The 20,049-nt window shown below is 31.4% G+C and overlaps 1 protein-coding gene across 3 annotated transcripts in view; it reads left to right on the top strand.

The window, feature by feature from the left end:
• The window catches only part of ohgt (E3 ubiquitin ligase component cereblon), a 108,750-nt gene that overhangs the window by 18,069 nt on the left and 70,632 nt on the right, over window positions 1-20,049 (top strand). For 2 of the 3 annotated variants that reach the window (XM_035359469.2, XM_035359470.2), the window contains exon 2: window positions 9,127-9,224. The exons of the other annotated variant lie outside the window; for it this stretch is intronic. In XM_035359469.2, the coding sequence (XP_035215360.1) occupies window positions 9,127-9,224 (98 nt within the window). The remainder of the gene's footprint in view (window positions 1-9,126; window positions 9,225-20,049) is intronic. 3 annotated transcript variants of the gene reach the window in all.

Genomic DNA, 20,049 nt, shown 5'->3' with positions numbered 1-20,049 from the left:
TACATTGAAAGAAATGTTTAATAAAGTAAACAAATAAATATTAAGCTTTTTCTTTTTGTAAATTTTGATACCCTTTAGATCATAATTGTTCTTTATTTCATAAATTACGGTTTCATATTTTTAATTTTGTAATTTCTGCATGCCATCTTACCAGATTTAAGCTGATGATCTATAGTCCGGAAAAATCGATAATCCGGAATTGCCGAAGTCCCGACGATTCCGGATTAACAACTTTTGACTGCATCATAAAATGTCACTGATGTTTTTGCCTGTGGCAACTGGCAAGCAAATCAATTATGATGCACACATTCTGCAATTATCATGCATACATCAAATAAGTGTATGCAAGGAATGGCATCGTATAAGGGTCTTAAAGGCTTAGGGGGCACTCGAATGCCTTGCTGAACTATATTTATATGTTTAAACTTAAAAGAAGATGGATGTATATAAGAGAATGCGGTACTGGGCATTGTAAACTTCACACCAGTTTTTGTTCCATTGTTCCAAAATTTCATACTAAAATTAATTTATTTACATATATCTCATGATAATGGTTAAAAATGAAAGAAACTTTTAATAACTTCTTCCTTTCTTTCTATTCGTATTTCCTACTTTCACAGTTTTTAACTTTTTTTTTTTTTTCAAGTTGTCAGACATGAATCTATAATAATAAAAGCAAGTGTAATGTGTCTGTCTGTCTGTCTGACCGAGCTCTCCAGCCAAATCTATCGCACGCAAGGATCTGGAATTTTTTATACAGAAGCACAAAGGGGCTGGCCACCAGACCTCGAAGCCCGATTTTCGATTTTTGAATTAGAAAAATTTTAAAAAAATTATTTATAATTAATTATCTGTCTGTCTGTCTGACCGAGCTCTCCAGCCAAATCTATCGCACGCAGGGACCTGGAATTTTTTATACGGAAGCACAAAGGGGCTGGCCACCAGACTTCGAAGCCCGATTTTCGATTTTTGAATTAGAAAAATTTAAAAAAAATTATTTATAATTAATTAATCACGGTTTTTTTGACTCAGTGATATTATTATTTGTTTTCAAATAACGTTCGATTGTAACAATTGATTTCTTTATTCTAGCGTTAGTTTGCTGTTTTGACGATACATTAAATCGATTAATTACAATTCATTTCTTTTTTGTAGCTTGTGGGGGGGGGAAGAGAGAGAGACAGTCTACATGTCCTACACTACTATTCCTGCGCTATTCACTTATCTGCATTTTCTAAATGCACGGGCAACGCCGGGCGGGTACATCTAGTAGTTTATAAACTCTTCTGATGCAAATTAATTTAAATACTAATTTTTGTATATATAATTTTAGGAAAAAATATCAAAGTCTCTTTACTTATTTAATTTTTTTAAACTGATAATGTAATCTTATTGGATACTGAAAAGAGGCTCTGATTCAAATGTCGGCCACCTTAACCCCTCAGACTTTGAGGATTGTTATTTTCTGATGACCTTCTCTGTTCAATGACATTGGCATTACTCACAAATATACGGTTTCATAAATTATTTCGTTTTCCTTAACAGTGGAATGTTAGCTCAGGGCAAAAATCCCTTCAGGGTGTTTCACATAATTAACTTACTGTCTAGAATTCTAAACTAATACTTCCATCTGAAAGAAGCAAAATGTAATGCAATACAATGAAAATACTATTCAAAAAAGCTTTTTTTTATTTTTAACTGAAGAATAAATTAAAAAAGAATACAGAATTTAAAAAAGAAAGCTATTATCACAAAAATGCAAGAAAGAAAAATGAACAGTAGTATGGTTTGAATGATGAAATATTTACTACAATACAAATGGAAAAAAATCAATATTTTTAAAAAATTAAATGAGACTATTAAAAAGAGTACTCAGAAAGAAAAAAAAAAAAAGATGCTGATATCACAGAAAGAGAAGGGGATTTGGTTAATATATATGTATACAGCTAAAATTATGATTCAATTTTTATAAAAAAATTAATATGAATTGCCAATTTGTCCGTGAAATAGCAACTTCTTGAGTTTCTCTGGATTAGAGTTAAAAGTCATCAGAAAAAAGAAAAAGTTCCTTTATGTTCCATAGTTTCTTATCTGAAAATTAACAAAGGCGACCCCTGAAAGGTTTTAAAATCATTAGTAATTTCATTTGCAATACAGCACAAAGGGGAGTGGAAGTGCATTTCTATTTCCCATCTCTTTACAATTTTTTAAGGTTAAGGAAGAAGGGGCATTTATAATCAAGAGAATTGTAAGTAGAAGGTCACTTAGATTCTAAAAAGCATTCGTTAGCTAGTGAATCTTTGCAAAGTTTGTTTGTGAAGGTATGGAAATTTTAATTTAATTTATAAAATACAATGTGTTATTTATCAATTAGACATTTGCCTCGATGCAATCCATATAAAAATTTATTAGTGTGTTTATTAGTTTTGCACAGGGAGGGTGTACATTTGCATAATATTATATAATTTATTTTAAGGAATTTTATGTTTGGATGTATATGCACAGAATCAATATGTAATAAAATAAGCCTGCTGAGATCTTTTAGAACATTCTCTGTTATGCAGTAAATAAATTAAAATTTTTATTTTCAAATTTTGTGAGAAACCTCTTCAATGAATTAAAATTAGATATTCAATCTGCTTTCAGTGCTGATAATTTTTACGACAGAAATTTGGGCAAATTTTTCTAAACAACTGGTTTTATTTATGTTACATAAGAAAGTTAAATATTCATGCCAGAATCAAACTCGGGGAGAAATTAGTAATTTTTAGCATTCATATTTTCTCAGCTATTAGTTATTATGTGTCTGCTGGTATATAAAGTAAATTGATTAAGCAAGACATGCATAAAAATTATTTAATTTTAATCTGCAGTAACAGGTGTTCAATACACATGAAATGATTCGTAATACTTTTAGTAAAATAAAATCTCAGCTACAAGAAACTGACATCATTACAGTAGATTTTATAATAATTATAAATATATTTCATAATAATTTATAAAAATTTTAATTAGTTATTTTGCTTTGCTGAACGTAGACTAATTCAATTACGAGTACAAGATGATTAAATAACAAGAAGCCTGAAAAAGGTATATTAATTTTAATTACAGTGGTATTTTATTTTTATGCAACTGTTTTGTATATTAATTTATTTCTATTAAATTCAGTATTATGATCGAATAATCAATAGACATATTTTTCAAAATATAAATCAAAAAGGTAACTAGTTACGATTCGGGTTCTTAATTTGGAATAAACTTTGCAAATTAAAAGAGAAATCTTGGTATGTTATTTGCAGTTCTGAATTATTAGAACATGTCGTGCAACATAAAATTTTTTTCATTTATTTAATCTGTTGCTACCATTTCCATTAAACCAAAATCCAAAAATTAATCTTAATATAAAACTGAAATTTATTAATATGAAGGATTCTTACAGTTTAATATAATGTGAATTGCATTGGTTCACTATAAACAGTGTATCACTTTTCAAATTGTTGCCCCCAACTATTATTGCCCTGTATTATTTTTAAATAAATTAAATGATGAGGAATCTGCATGTATGTTCCTCACATTGTGAAAAAGTGATGGTATATAGAGCCATCAAATTTTGAGTAACATAGTCCTCCATCAGAACGTGTGCCCGAATTTTAAATTTCCAATTTTTTTATTAATTTCATATTTTGTAAAACTTTAATGACATTTTGTAAAACTTTAATGACATTTTGATTAAGAAACTCCAAGATATGAAAGCCAACAGTGGCAACACTATTTGAAATAAAAACGTTTTGTTGTTATCCCCAGCCTGCGAGATTGTTGCCATTTGGAAAAATGTAAGATATTTATCTTTTTAATTAGCAAACTTGAATCTATAAAAGTGATGTGTGCCGAAAGTAAAATTCTTCTATCTTCCATGCTACAGCATGTTGCCTTTCATTAAAAACCTAAGCTATTTCAAATTCAATATGGAAGGTTACTAAAGAATAAACTAAGTGATTTAAAAGCAATGAGCAAAGTTCTTAAGATTATTTTTGTGTACTTTTTAATGTGATTGATTTAAATAAACATGTATTAAAGTCATGAGAAGTTTAAGTAGGAATATTCAATATTTTTATGAAATAACACTAGTTGGACTCATTAAAATCTTGATATATTTTTTCTTTTTTGTGGTAGCTATTTTAGGCAGAGCAGCAAGTTTGTAAAAGAATACTATAGGGAATATAAAAATGTGTATGGCAAACTCTAACGGGAATTCAAATAATATGCTGTTTTTAAATATTTTGTGATTTGCTGTTGAATTGAATTTTACATGGCAATATTTAATAATCTTAACAGATGAAAAATTAGTAATGAAATTATAGAGAAAAAATTTCTTAAACATGTTACCAAGAAAACTGAATATTGATATGATAAACTGAGAAAAGACTGATAAAATTATATAAATGTATGCCAACACTTAATACTGTATCAGGAATTCCAAACATATGCAACTTTCAAAAGCTTTGTGATTTTTGGTATTGAATTGTATGTAGTGTAAGTGTGAAGAAAATGATATATGTTCAAAGCTAAAAAGGAAAAAAAAGAAAAAAAAAAAAAAAAAGAGTGGAAGTTAGCTGGAGCAAGAGCAGGCTGGTTAGAATGTAAGCTCAGCAAGAGGATAAAAAGAACCTTAGCAAACCTTTTTGGGCAGCAATTAAAATCTAAAACCTTTCAAATTTCTTTTCCTTTCTCCCTTTTTGCCCATAGGGCATTAGCCCAGAAGGGTTATTAATTTCGTTTTGGCATTTTGTGTCAAAAACTTTAAAAGTCTGAATCATTTTTCAGATTGTTGCTACTAAATATTATCGCTCTGTATTATATTTAAAGAAATTAAATAATGAAGAATCTGCATAAATATATGTATGTTTCTCACACTGTGATAAAACAATGGTACCTAGAGCCATCAAATTTCAAATAATGTACGTCTCCACCCGAACATGGGCATCTGGAAGCCCAAATTTGGAATTTTTTTTATTATCTATTTCATATTTTGTAAAGCATTTGTGAGTTTTTTATTAAAAAATTCAACGGTTTCAAAGCAAGCAATGGCAACACTGTACAGAAAAAAAACATTTTTATCTCCAGTGCACGAGACTGTGTATCGGAAATCCTAAAGATATGCTGTTTTTAAATTATTTTGCGATATTGCTGTTGAATTGAATTTTCTGGTTTAAGTGTGAAGAACATGATATTTGATAAATAAAGGTAACACATGAAACATTGAAAAAGTCCCTTTAGCGTAATATAAAATATGAAACTTTCAGATCTCCCTTAATTAATTTAAAAAAAAATTCTTTAAATTTATAGGGGGGGTCTTAAGAAATATTTTTGCATAGGAGACTTTGCACAGGAGCTCTAGTTACACCACTGAGTCTGCTGTTCCAACTAAAAATCGATGTTCACATTTCATAACAGTGCTAGGACAACCTCTTAACTTTATTCTGTTGGTTTATCGTATTATCAAAAAGCAGTAATATATTATTTATTCTAAAATTATTTGGTTATATCAATCACTCTGGGGATTTTTCCCAGCCTTTCAATAAATTTTTTTCCCTTGAAATTATATAAATAAATTATTTTTAAAGGCAGATTTAACATTTAAAACTTTATTCCTCCATATTCTGGCTTTTCTTCCAAATATCATTTGCATATTCTACCTGTTGCATTTTATTCATTCAATTATTATGACATCTATAATTAATATAGGAACAATCTTTCTAATAGCCAACCTGCTCTAAAAATCAATGGGAAAGTTCTGGGAACATAAATAAACTATAATATTGAACATCACCTTTCTAAAATGACCATTTCCATAGAAAGTAGTGAAAATCATCTGAAACTTTGGGTGGCTTTCTTGAGAAATATTAATTTATTTTGGGTACTTTTACCTTATCCGCAAGTGAGTGCAGTGGGCAAAGTGCTAAGTCGCGAAAGCTGGCAACCCAGAATATAAAAAACATGCAACCTGTTAATGGTTGTGCACACATTGTGCCAGCACGTAATGAGTGTGGTTTAGGAATTCTCAGGAAGCGAACGATCAAATTGTGTGAAAATACATAGTTAAAAATTGCTAACAAAGGGGTTTTGAATATTAATATGAAATTGGTGTGAGAAAGCTGAATATTGTTTACGATAGCTGTTCGCTTTATTTATTGCTGGTTTAAAGAGTATACATCTGGTAAGTTTTGTCATTCTTATAGTTCTTATTCTCTCGATATGTCTCCTAATACAACTATTGATTGGTGCAGTTATCTTTGAGAAGTATGCATGTCTAGTATGGACAAAAGAATATGAAAAAAATGATTTTTCTGGTAGTAGTTCTCTGGTGTTTTTTTTTTAAGTTAAAACAAGTTGATGTAGAGAGCAGCGCCACTTTGCTGTACAATGCCCAAAATTCTGGAATTCTCTGATATTTTTTCAAGTTAAAATAGGTCATTGTGTATTTAGAAAGAAGTGCCAGTTTGCACTGCAATGCCGAGAATTTCTTAATTCTCTAATTTTTTTTTTTTTTTTTCAAGTTAAAACAAAGTTACTATGTGCACAGACCAAGAAAATAGAAAGTGTTTTATTATGATTGTTTGTTGCACTTTTAATTTAGTTAATTTGTTATTGTGTTATGAAACTTTGATTGTAAACATTATGGATGTTTGTTTTATTCAATGTTAGCTTTTTCATTATGGATGTTTCTTGCATTTTTAGCCCAAAGGGCGTTAGCCTATTAATTTCATTTTGGAATTTTGTGTTGAAAATTTTAAATCTCTGTTTCACTTTTCAAATTGTTGCCACCAAATATTATTGTCCTGTGTTATATTTAAAGAAATTAAATAATGAAGAATCTGCATAAATGTATGTATGTTTCTCACATTGTGATAAAACAATGGTACTGCGCACAAGACTGTGTGTTGGAAATTCTAAAGATATGCTCAATTTAAAATTATTTTGCAATATTGCTCTTGAACTGAATTTTATGGTTTAAGTGCGAAGAACATGACATTTAATAAACAAAGGTAACACACAAAACGTTTAAAAAAAATGTCCCTTTGGGCATAATATAAAATCTGAAGGCTATCAGATTTATTTTAATTATTATTATTTTTTTTTGAATTTTTTTCATTTGTTGCAGTTATATAATTTTTAGCACTCCTCTGTTTTTTTACATGTTAAGTTGACAAAAAAGTGGTCTATAATGGTTCTCTGCTTTCCAGGAGCACAGGGCAGATAACGGGAAAATACTATACTTTGAAAATATGAATACAAATGTGCTTTTTGAAGTATTCATTATTGTGTAAATTGTTATGTGCTGTTTATCTGATTATATGATTTTAATCTTTACAAGTAGTATTTATTCATAGGTATATTATCAAATGTGTTTTGTATTGTAACTGAAATTTCATTTGATAATATAGTGAACCTTATCATGCTGACTACTACTTTCAAGAATAGTGCCAAACAAGTGACAAGTATTTCTGAGGATGTAATTCGGCATTTGTATTGAACATTACTTCTGTAAGAAAACTGCTTTCACATAAGACCAAAATTTTCTGTAACTGTGAGTGGTCATCTTAGAGAGTGTTCATTGTAACATCTTTGTATCATCTTTGAATGAACAAATATTGTAATCTGTTTTTCCTCCTTCTCCAACAGCATCTCCAACAGCAAAGCAAAGCCCCCCCCCCAAAAAAAAAAAAAATCATTTGAGGTAAAACTGAAAACTAAAAAAATAAATTTCTAAATAATATAAGCATAATCCCAACATTATGAGATAATTCTTTTAACATTCTGCTCTGGACACCAGCTATGAATATAGTATTGTCAACTACTAACTTTTGTAGTTAACTACAAATATTCTCATACTGAATAAGAAATGTTAATTTATATGTATTGGAAATCTGGGGTAAGAACAGTGAATATGTATTGGCAGAGAGGATACTTATGGATTAGTACAAACATCATGATTCAGTTAGCAACTTTTTAACAACAACAAAAAAAAAAAAAAAAAAAAAAAAAAAAAAAAGCCAATATATACTTGTAAAAAATTTATGATATGTATATCTATTTTATATTTTAATTAGGTATTTATCTTGAAAATTCATCAATAAATCTGTTTACAGTTGGGTTTTATATCTTTTATTCTGATGGAAATCTTGTGGCAATCGTCTTAAGACTGGATTCGAAGCTTTGTTCTTAATTGTAATTTTGTGGCAAAATACTATATTCTAGCACAGATTTTACTGCAGCACAATTTTGCAAATGTGTTTTTTACTGTAGCAAAATTTTGTAAATGTGTTTTAAAATTTAGTTTTAAAACAAGAAATATCATGATTTATCTGTAAAAGCCATTAGAATTTAGAATATAATAAAAAGGACACTTAAAAAGTGGCAGTATTGCTTATTGAACTGAGGAAATATTTACACGTTTGCCACAATTAGACAAACTCTGTAAATCTAGCAACTTTTATTAAGTCGCTGGTTGCACTTTTACATAAGTACTGCAGAATGATATTAAAATTCATTTGTAAAATGATACAAAATCAGTATTTTTCACAAAAACTTCTTAAATTTTATTCTCTAGGAATGAACAAGAAAATATATATAATTTCAGTCAATGTCTGAACTGCCCACAGAAAAAGCTGATACCTGCATATTCTTCTAACTCCTTTTGGCTTCTTTTCTTTTATGCAACATAATTATTGTGATGATACATGTGCAAATTTTATGAAATTAAAAAATTTCCTGTCACATGCAATAATATTAGGTTGTTTGTTTGTATATTTTATAATTCCCTTCTTCCCATTCTAACGATCTTTTGTATTATGCAATGAACCTTTTTAAGGAAATAATCTGAGAATGTAATACAAATCTCAGTACTGAACCTTATCTCTGTAAGATGATCACTTTCACAGAAAACCAAAGTGTGTAAGTTTGTGCTAGAGAAGGTTCATTATATTTGATTTAACTTTGCCTAAATTCACTTCTTTGTTGCAGAACTGAAAAGTATGTGCTTTAGTTATAGTTTGAAATACAAAATAGAACTAATTTTAATATATGAAACTAAAATTGTTAAAATCAACATTTCTTTTTATTCAGCTTCAACACAAGAAGACTCACAAAATCAGTCTGGTGACCATCCAAGACGCACTGAGCCTAATGTATCTTATGATACATCTCTTCCAGCATTACATTCGGTATGTTTCAATAATATAAAATGCATGTATATATATATATACAGTCAAAAGTCGTTAATTCGGACACCCATAATCCGGACCTCAAAGCTAGAAACTTTCTGCTCATGCGTCGTATTGACGCGTGCGCATAAGACCTTTATGGCTGCGAATTTGCGTGTGCGCGTGCGCAAAATACATTTACGAATGCGCGTTTAATGTATAACAGACGGGATAAGCTAAGCTAAAATTATCTAATTATCTATTTCAGTTAATGTTGCAGATTGCGTTGTTCCTTAATCTTCGAATTGGATCCGGCTTATTATTTTTTGCAGACTGTTAGAGCAATTTTATAAAAGTAAGCTTGAACTTTCGATTATTTCAAATAGAATTTCCGATATATATCTACTAATATGTAAAGGATATACAAAGCGAAAGTATCTTTCAGAGTCCATTAAACAAAAAGTGGAATTGCTGCAAAAAATGGATAAAGGCATATCCTTTGTTTATCTAAACATTAACGTTTGTTTATCTTTAACGCCGCGGAGCGCAGTGAATTGGAAGTTGATCTGTCAACACTATCCTTATCCTTAAGGGCAGATGTTTTTATTTTATTTGGCTTATAATTGCTTACTAAATGTGGTACAGTCAAAAGTCGTTAATCCGGACTCGTCGGGACTTCGGCAATTCCGGATTATCGATTTTTCCGGATTATAGATCATCAGTTTAAATCTCGTAAGATGGCATGCAGAAATTCTAAAATTAAAAATATGAAACCGTAATTTATGAAATAAAGAACAATTATGATCTAAAGGGTATCAAAATCTGCAAAAAGAAAAAGCTTAATATTTATTTGTTTACTTTATTAAACATTTCTTTCAATGTAAGTTGTTTAAGTTTTGCTTCGTTTCATGTGATAATACTTTCTCTTTAATTCTATTAAACAGGCATAATTTCTTGTTCAGTTACAAAGTTCCGCTGTTCAAGTCCTATAATTGCTGTGTCGAGAACAAACACTGACTAATTTGTCAATCGAAATTTTTTCGTTTTCAATAACCTCTGTTACTTTTTTCGCTTTCGGAAGCGAATGATAATGACGAGGAACTTGTTTTAAATCACATCAAAGACCGAGCATATCGAGATGAAATACTACATTTGGTAAGGAATTATAAGCCAAATAAAATAAAAACATCTGCGCTGAAGATAAGGATAGTGCTGACAGATCAACTTCCAATTCATTACGCGCCCACTGCGGCTTCCCCCCCCCGAGCAGCGTGAAATTGATAAACAGATTTTGGATTTCAATTTCAAAACATACTTTCGCTTTAGATCCTTTACATATTAACAAATATATATCAGAAATTCTATTTGATATAATCGAAAGTTTAAGCTTACTTTTATAAAATTGTTCTTACAGTCTGCAAAAAATAATAAGCCGGATCCAATTCGAAAATTAAGGAACAACGCAATCATCAACATTAACTGAAATAGATAATTAGATAATTTTAGCTTATACGTCCATTATACATAAAACGCGCACGCGAAAACGTATTCTGCACTTGCGCACACTCATATGCGCAGTCGTAAAAGGTCTTACGCGCACGCGTAAACGTCTATGCGCATGTGTCAATGCGACGCATGCGCAGAAAGTTTTTAGTTTTGAGGCCCGGATTATAGATCATTCCGAATTATGGGTGTCCGAATTAATGACTTTTGACTGTATTTCCTCTCGATGTACTCCGTCTTTGATATGATTTAAATCAAATGCCTCATCATTATAATAAGCTTCCGATAGCGAATCAAGTGACAGAGGTTATTGAAAACGAAAAAATTTCGATTGACAAATTAGTCGGTATTCTCGACACAGCAATTATAGGACTTGAACAGCGGAACTTTGTAACTGAACAAGAAATTATGTCTGTTTATGGAATTAAAGAGAATGTATTATCACATAAAAAACGAAGCAACTTAAACAACTTACCGTATATACCCACGTATAAGTCGACCCCTCACTTCGAAATAAAAAATTAATAGAAAATAAAAAACCCGCGTATAAGTCGACCCCCCCCCTCTTCCAAAATCGATTGAGAAACTTTTTTAAGTACTACATTTATTCAAAATTATCTGAGAGAAAAAAAGTAAATATGCGATAAAAAATACCTTGGTAAATAAACAAAATCAAAATCCTTCAATGCCCGATTCATGGTCAGATTCGCCAAACATTTCATAGAACTCTTCTGTCGTCATTGGCTCGTCATTATACATATTTTCAGTCTCGAACTCTGTATTGTTACAATCACTACTAGAGTCTTCGTCGTCATTTTCACTTTCAAAAACAGTATCATCTTCCATGCTGTCTAGTTCGTTGCTAATACAACATTTTAAAAATGATTTTATAATCATTTCAGAGGTCGTTCCAAGCAATTAATTGAGCAATTAATGTAATATCGGGATTTTTAATGTTGCCTCCATTTGTAAATGTTGGTCGACCGGAACTAATCCACTCTGCCCAATATTTTCAAACATTTACTTTGAAGGGCTTATTGAGGCAGACATCTAGGGGTTGAATGAAGGATGTCAATCCTCCCGGAATTACGGCCACAGTCGTTTTTAGGTGTTTTGTCACTTCTTCAGAAAAGTGTCCACGAAAAGAATCGTATACTAAAAGAGAAGGTTTTTTGAAAGCTGCTCCTGGTCTTTTATCCCACACATTTTTAATCCAGCAGGCAAAAGCGTCGCCAACATATCCAAAATCTTTGGCTTAATCGAAATTTACTCTAGTTAAAGTATGAAACTCTGTGATTAGTTCATCACATAATTTAAGTCATGAAATTACTTCAAGTAAGTGACTTATTTGATAAGTCGTCCAATTTGAGTACGGGAAGAAAACAACTGCATTATATAAAGAAATTTTTGAACTTCCGATTCTTTTACTTTTTTATGGGCCCGCGTATAAGTCGACCCCCCCACTCTGAAGTCTTTTTTTTTTTTTTTTTTGTCTAAAATATCTTGACTTATACGTGGGTATATACGATACATTGAAAGAAATATTTAATAAAGTAAACAAATAAATATTAAGCTTTTTTTTTTGTAAATTTTGATACCCTTTAGATCATAATTGTTCTTTATTTCGTAAATTACGGTTTCATATTTTTAATTTTATAATTTCTGCATGCCATTTTACCAGATTTAAACTGATGATCTATAATCCGGAATCGCCGAAGTCCCGACGAGTCCGGATTAATGACTTTTGAATGTATTGTAAACATGTGTATTTAGGTTTAAGTATGTTGTTTTTTAGAAGATTAATTTATGTCTAATTTTTGGTTTGAGTTGTCAGACCAGCACTCAGTGTTTTCAATATCTTGCTCGGCATTCAGGTTTTTTCATTTTTTCTTGAAGAAATCCAATCATGTTGGAGAATTTGGTACTTTTCCGTCTCGCCGGCACAAATCTCGCCAAGCAGACTTTGTTGCCGACAACATACAGTATACACATAAAAAATGTTAACAAATGTTAGGCTTAAGAATTTTTTATTTTGAAGACATAAACGTTTTAATATGGTTTAAAATTTTGAAAAAAGCCAATAAATAAAGACAAATTTGTAAAAACACATTAAGAATTTACTATGCTTTCATGGTTCAACATCTTGATTTGCCGGTTCGTATCACGGGACCCCAAGTGATCTCATCTCACATAAACTGTGCTAGAAAAATCTAATTTTCTCATTAATTATCTACATTAATTTCAAGTTAAATCTTAATTTGGAATACAAGTTTAAATGCAAGAACTATTTCAATTTGTACGAATAACTTACTCAGAAATTATGTAAAACCGCAGTGCTTTACTTTGCTAGTGTATTCTCATTAGTATTGATAAATTTAGCCCTTGATTTTGCCTTTTCTATATTTTTGCCTTCGGGTCAGTGGTTTGATTGCATCCTAATTGACTTAATTCCCGTGAATGGTCTTAAGGCATAAAATTTAAGTATCTTGTAAAAATTCTGTGTAATTGTATGCCAGTATTGAAAGACAATCAATCTGATAAGAAATGGCTGCGACTTGTTTTGAAAATGAGGCGTAAAAGGTTACCAGCGAAGATATTCTGTTTAGCATCAGTTGTACCATTATTGGCGACCTTTATTGTTTGCGCCGGTAAAACGGAAAAGTACTGGGAATTTTTTTTTATATTAATGAAAATAAATTGAATTAACTAAATTGAAATATTTCTTTGAAGTATATTGGATTGAATTTCATTCTGATATATGAGAGGGATGAAACAAGATCAAATCTCTATGATTATTGTTGGTGATTTTATCGAGAAGGGCTAATTAATTTCCCTTGAAAAGCCAGCCCTTTTCCATGACATCAGCAATAATTAAATATGCTTTTATTTTTTTATTGTTTAATTTAGTTATTCTACTAGATTAAATGATACTAATTACAAAGTTTTATATCTACAATAGTTTAATCTCTTCATTTTTCAAGAGGATTATCTTTAATAAGTTTGCAACTTATAATAAGTTTATATTCATCATTTTCCAAGGGTTAATCTCTGTTAATAATTTAATTATATATATTACTTTATTGATCTTTTTGGTGGTGATTATAGAATTTGTGGCTGTGTGATTTTTCTTTGTATGTATTCTATAGCATATAAATGTAAGTTGGTTACCTGTAGAAAAACTGAAATGAAAATCTTTTATACTTTACTAGTGGTTAAGTTAAAAGTTGTGCTGAAAAATAAAAATATATAGAAGATAAAAATAGAAGTGTAAACACAAAATATAAAACATAATGAAGTATCAAAAGGCACACATAGTTAAAATGAATTTAAAACAAGATAAAATTGTAAAGGTTTACATGCTAAAAAGAATGCTTAAACATTATTGAGGTCTGAACTTTCGCATGTAATCTGTTTGATTTTTCTGCTGGATGGCTCTATCAAGCTAACTTCCTTTTATTGTTATTTTCTGCAGAGTAGCTGTATTTTTTAGAGTTGGCATTTTGATAAGAGTTTTTACTATAATTTGATCTTGTGATGATTTTTGTTGCTTCTGCAATTTTAAGACTGAATTTTTTAAAATTTAAATTCAATTACCGAGTTTATAAAGTTATTGAGTTTTGGTGTCAGTTACTGATTTTGATAAAGTTTTCTACTAAAGGTGAGCTATTTTTGTTGCTATACTGGTAAATAACCAGTCTATAAATATCATTTTTATGCTGAGCATTTCTCATTGATGATTTTCTTAGATGTTGAACAAATATACAGAGTTTCAGTATATGTATGTTCATCATGGACTGATATGGTACAGGGTCCGAAATCTGGACATTTAATATCCGGAATGATATAAAATTCAGACTTCCAAACCAACTGCAACATTTAAAAAATAATTCAATTAATCAAATTTGTGAACAATAATAAATGAAAGTTAAATATAAATAATAAATGAAATGATATAACAGAAGTTTTTCATTGTGATGACAATGCCCCTATCCTCTGTTAACTAACAAATGACAAAATCTGTAGTATGGTTCTAAATCCAAAAAATATCCCTACCAATAGCAGAGAAAGTGACAGAGAGGTTGCCGAGAAAGAAAAAATTTCGATTGACAATTTAGTGGGAATTCTTGACCTGGCAATTACAAGACATGAACAATAGAACTCAGCAAAATGTTGTATTTATCTATATCAGAGATAGCACAAAAAACAAAATCACTTAAATAACTTGCATTGAAAGAAATGTGTAATAAAGATAGATGACAAGTAGATATTGAGCAGTTTTTTTGCGAATTTTGATTTTCCTACAATCAGTATACTCTCTTCCCAGCAGGCAAGCAAGTGTGACAGATGATTTTCTCATTCATCCCTGCCCATTATGCATTGGTACTAGAGTTTTAGAACATTTTAGAAACTAACATTTTTGGCACAAGGCGATGTTATATGTCTACAGAATTTGAGATATACAGTGGTGGCCAAAATTGTGGACACTTTTGGAAATTTTTATGTTTTTGAACTTTGTATGCTTATAGAAAACGTTACGTTTCACAAAATGCAAACTTGTGTATATACGAGGGCTATCCAGAAAGTAGATTACGTTTTGGAATAAAAAAATAAACAAAGTATAGGAAACAAATTTTATTATATACAGATGAAAGCCACACTCAAATACTACTTTTCTACATAGTCACCATACAAATTAAGGCATTTATCGTAGCGATGTACGAGCTTGGAAATTCCTTCGTCGAAAAATTCGGCCGCCTGCGCCTTCAACCACTTCGTTACCTCTTCTTGCAGCTGTGCGTCGTCATCAAAACGCTGCATAGCCAGCCACTTCTTCATTGCTGGGAATAGGTGGAAGTCGCTCGGTGCCAGGTCGGGACTGTACGGCGGATGAGGAAACAACTCCCACTTAAAAGATTCAAGAACTTTACGAGTGACATTTGCCGTGTGGGGCCGGGCGTTGTCGTGAATCAACAAGATCTTAGAGCTCAACATTCCTCTGCGCTTGTTTTGAATTGCTCTTCTGAGTTTTTGGAGAGTTTGGCAATACCTTTGAGAGTTTATTGTAGTGCCTCTTTCCAGGAAGTCCACCAAAATTACACCTTTTCTGTCCCAAAAAACAGTCGCCATCATCTTCCTTGCCGACATTGTTTGCATGCATTTCTTGGGTTTTTGGGGAGAACTTGTGTGCCCCCACTGTATTGATTGCAATTTCGTTTCACAGTTCACATGTTTCACCCATGTTTCGTCACCAGTAACGATGCGATCGAGTAAAGAGTCACCATCCTTATGGTAAGCGTCCAAAAAGTTCAATGCTGCAGCCATTCGCTGATTTTTGTGGTCCTCCGTCAAGATTTTTGGAATCCATCTTGCACAAAACTTGTGGTAACCAAGCTTTTCGCTGATGATTTCGTGCAACAAACTTCGCGAAATTTGTGGAAAACTCAAAGAAAGTTCCGTTATTGTGAAATTTCGATTTTCACGGACTTTAGCATCGACTTTTTCGAGAAGTTCGGCGGTCACTATGCTGGGTCTCCCACTTCGATCTTCGTCGTGAACATTGGTTCGGCCATTTTGAAATCTTATGACCCACTGACGCACTCCACCTTCAGTGATAATGTTGTCCCCATACACTTCACGAAGCTGCCGATAGATTTCTATCGGTTTACAGTTTTTTGCAGTCAGAAACCTTATTACTGAGCGCACCTCACGGGATTTTCAATTAACGCAGACATTTCAGACCGTCACAGTATCTGAACGGAGCACAGCACGAACCTCTCACTAGCACGGCTAGATGCAGACTGAGCTGCGCAACGCTCTGACCCCAAGATGGCCGCGCTAGCCCCGCCCCTAGCGGACACAGACGGAAACGTAATCTACTTCCTGGATAGCCCTCGTAATTTTAAAGAGAATTTATTACTCAATTCAATACAAAACACAAAATTCAATTATTTGCAATGCAAAAGAAGTTAAACGATAATAGTTATCGATATACATTAGATAGTGATGATTGTAGCGAGTTACAGTTCTTACTAGGGTACCCTTTATTTTTTATTACAGCTTCACATCGACGTTTCATTGAGCTGCCAAGAGTTTTAAGCTCTTCTTTCGTTATTACATGATGCCAGGAAACAATTATAGCCTCAATTAGTTCCCTTTTATTTGATTCGCACCTCGTTCGGAGAAGTGTTTTCAAACGGTGCCACAAATTTTCGATAGGATTGAGGTCAGGACTGTTTCCTGGCCATGACAACAATTTAATGCTCTTTGTACGAAACCACTCTTTCGATATTTTGGCCGTGTGGCAAGGAGCAGAATCCTGCTGAAAAATAAACGAAGCATTGTTGGGAAAGAGATCTCTGATGGAAGGTAGAAGTTTTGGTTCTAGTGTCAATGTATTTTCTGGCATTCAGTGTCCCATCGATGACATGAAGGCGACTAATACCATCTGCTGACATGCATGACCAAATCATAACACTAACTGGGTTCTTCACAGTTGCTTGAATGCAGTCAGGATGTAGCTCTTCTCCTATTCTACATCTTACATATTTTTGCCCATCACTACCGAATAATGATATCTTAGTTTCATCACTACATATAACTTGTGACCACTGATCATCTGCCCAATTAATGTGTTCCTTTGCCCACTGTAGTCTTTTTTTTTTTTCGTTGCTGAAAATTAAGATAAGGCTTTTTTCGTGGTATTGTACCTCTCAGTTCAACATCTGTTAATCTTCTCCTGATTGTTCTTGAACTGACAGAAACACCAGCATCATTCAGATCACTTCTGATGGCCACTGATGAAATTTTTCTATCTTGGAGACATAGTCTTTTTATTCTTCTGTCATCAATAGATGTAGTGCACCTTTTTCGACTTTTTCCTTCTTTGTTTTTTATTGAATTTGTCTCCTGATATCGTAAATAAAACTTTCGGACTCCAGATGTAGTCACTGAACCACCCACCTGTCTTGCAATTTCAGCACAGGAAAGACCATTTTCTCGTAACACAATAATATTACATCTCTTTCTAGGTGTCCAATCTACTCTTTTATTTGATGTCATTGCTTCTTGACTAAATATTAAAAATTTTTACAAAAATTCCTACTTGTAATTGCAGTGTATAAGAAACAGGTCCTCCTTCTACAGAACAAAGCAAAATAATGAATTGTTTCATGTGTAAACATGATGTCAGCTTCTATTGGCAGTTACAAACATTTGATTGGTTCTCAGAACAAGAACAGTGATTGGTCAGGAAAGCTAGACATTACAAACCGCTTCATAACTTTTTTTTTTTTTATTTATATTAAAGTACATATAACTTTTTTTGTATTGCAAATAATTGAATTTTGTGTTTTGTATTGAATTCAGTAATAAATTCTCTTTAAAATGATATATACAAGTTTGCATTTTGCGAAAGTAGCATTTTCTATAAGCATACAAAGTTCAAAAACATAAAAATTTCCAAAAGTGTCCATAATTTTGGCCACCGCTGTATATCGATTTGATCTTCTACTTGAAATGACAGAAAGATGACTCATATGTGCTTGTATTTTGATTATATAAATATTAGGTGAAGGACACATTCTCAGATACAGGTCAGTTGCAGTCCAGTAGTAAATTATAAAGGGAAGAACACAGGGATGCTAGATAAAGGGGGACTGCTCTTCAGGTATGTGAGAAAATGTTGGGGGGGGACATTTAAATAAGTGACTTCTTTGCATTCAGTTTTATAGAGAGGAAAATATAGAAAAAATGATTTCTATGAAGAAATATGATTTAATACTACTAAAATGGGTTGTTGAAAGATAAACTATGAGTCAAATATATCTTTTTTGTAAGGCATGGAATAGAAGGATACATATTTATTATATCAATGAATTTGTATTGCAAATGTAATTTGAATGCTATATTATATATGAATAAAAATATCTGAGAAATACTCTTAACTAAATTGGCTTTCAACCTAGCACTTTTAATCGATTTTTAGTCATTTTTTCTCTAATACACTCCTCCTTATAGTTCAGTATAAATCGATTAGTATTTTTGGGGTTCATTTTCCTTTATTGTATGTTTGCATTGTACATATACTTTATTCATATTTGTCTCTTGCAATTCTAACATCTCTGAGAAAAAAATCAGTGTGGGAATCCAGAAAATGATTCTTAATAATGTTAAGAGTATATTATTAAGCATTATCATGTCACAGTGCTTCAGAAGAATTGTTAAAGGGAGATTAATGTTATGCTCATATCCTGGTCCAAAAATTAAAGCTGTGAGTTAGAATTAAGAGTGTTGCTGATAGGAAGCCTCAATTAAAAGTAGTCACATTAAACGTTCTTCAGTGCTTAATGTTATCATGTGGATGAAACACTTTTTCATTATTTAATGAAGTGTATGCAAACTGAAATTCAATATTTATAAAGAAAAGAAAGTTTAATCAAAATACTATGAGATATATTTTAATTTTTATACTATGAGATATATTTTAATTTTTTTGACTGCAGAACTATCTTAAGAGATTATCGGATTTAATCTTCAAATTATTCCTACATTATGCAGAACAGTGGAACCATTATTGTTAACTATAATTCACTAATACAAATCCTATATTTGTTGCAAATGATTTTCATTAGTTATACTAATGGTGTAACATTTGTAGCAACTATTAGTAAAAACAGTTGACTTTAGGGTACCCTTTGTATTATCGCGAAGTTGTTGTTTCATTTATCGCAAAGTTGTTGTTTCGTTTATCGCCAAGTTGTTTCATTTATGCTAACCTGAGTAGTTGAATGTTATGGAAAACCTATTATGAGGTAATCGTTAGCATTATTTTGGGAAATTTTGAATCATGGGATGTTTTGTAAGGGCTTTTGTGCTGTTTGTTGTTAGGAAGCACATTTCTTGTTTCATTGTTTAGACCAGTGTTTCCCAACCTTTTTTGTGCTATGCCCCATCTAATCCTCTCTAAAAGGTTTAAGCTTGCACTAGCATATACATAATTTTTAATATTTAAAAACTGAAATTTTTACGAAAGAAACTTGAATGATAGCTTTTAGGAAGAAATGACTACGAAATTTTATGAGCAAACACAGTATGTGAACTTTCAGAACATGGATAACTGAAATTCAAGAAAAAACTCATTTTAGTGAAAGTTTTTTATTTTATGTATTAGTAATTTTTATTATTTAAATTTAGCGAGTTCCTTGCGCTTGATACTTGCTGCAAAGAAATTTTGTGTCAGATTCCAATTTAGATAACTTGAGTCTCAAGTCTCCCGGTTTCATTATATCGAACTGATTTTTTTTAATTATTTTTTTTAGCAGCAAATTATTTATGGCACTAAATC

This window comes from Stegodyphus dumicola, chromosome 1, assembly GCF_044657685.1.
Source record: "Stegodyphus dumicola isolate Sdum_Otavi_A_Nest chromosome 1, ASM4465768v1".
Lineage (NCBI taxonomy): Eukaryota > Metazoa > Arthropoda > Arachnida > Araneae > Eresidae > Stegodyphus > Stegodyphus dumicola.
This window is presented reverse-complemented; position numbering and strand designations above follow the sequence as displayed.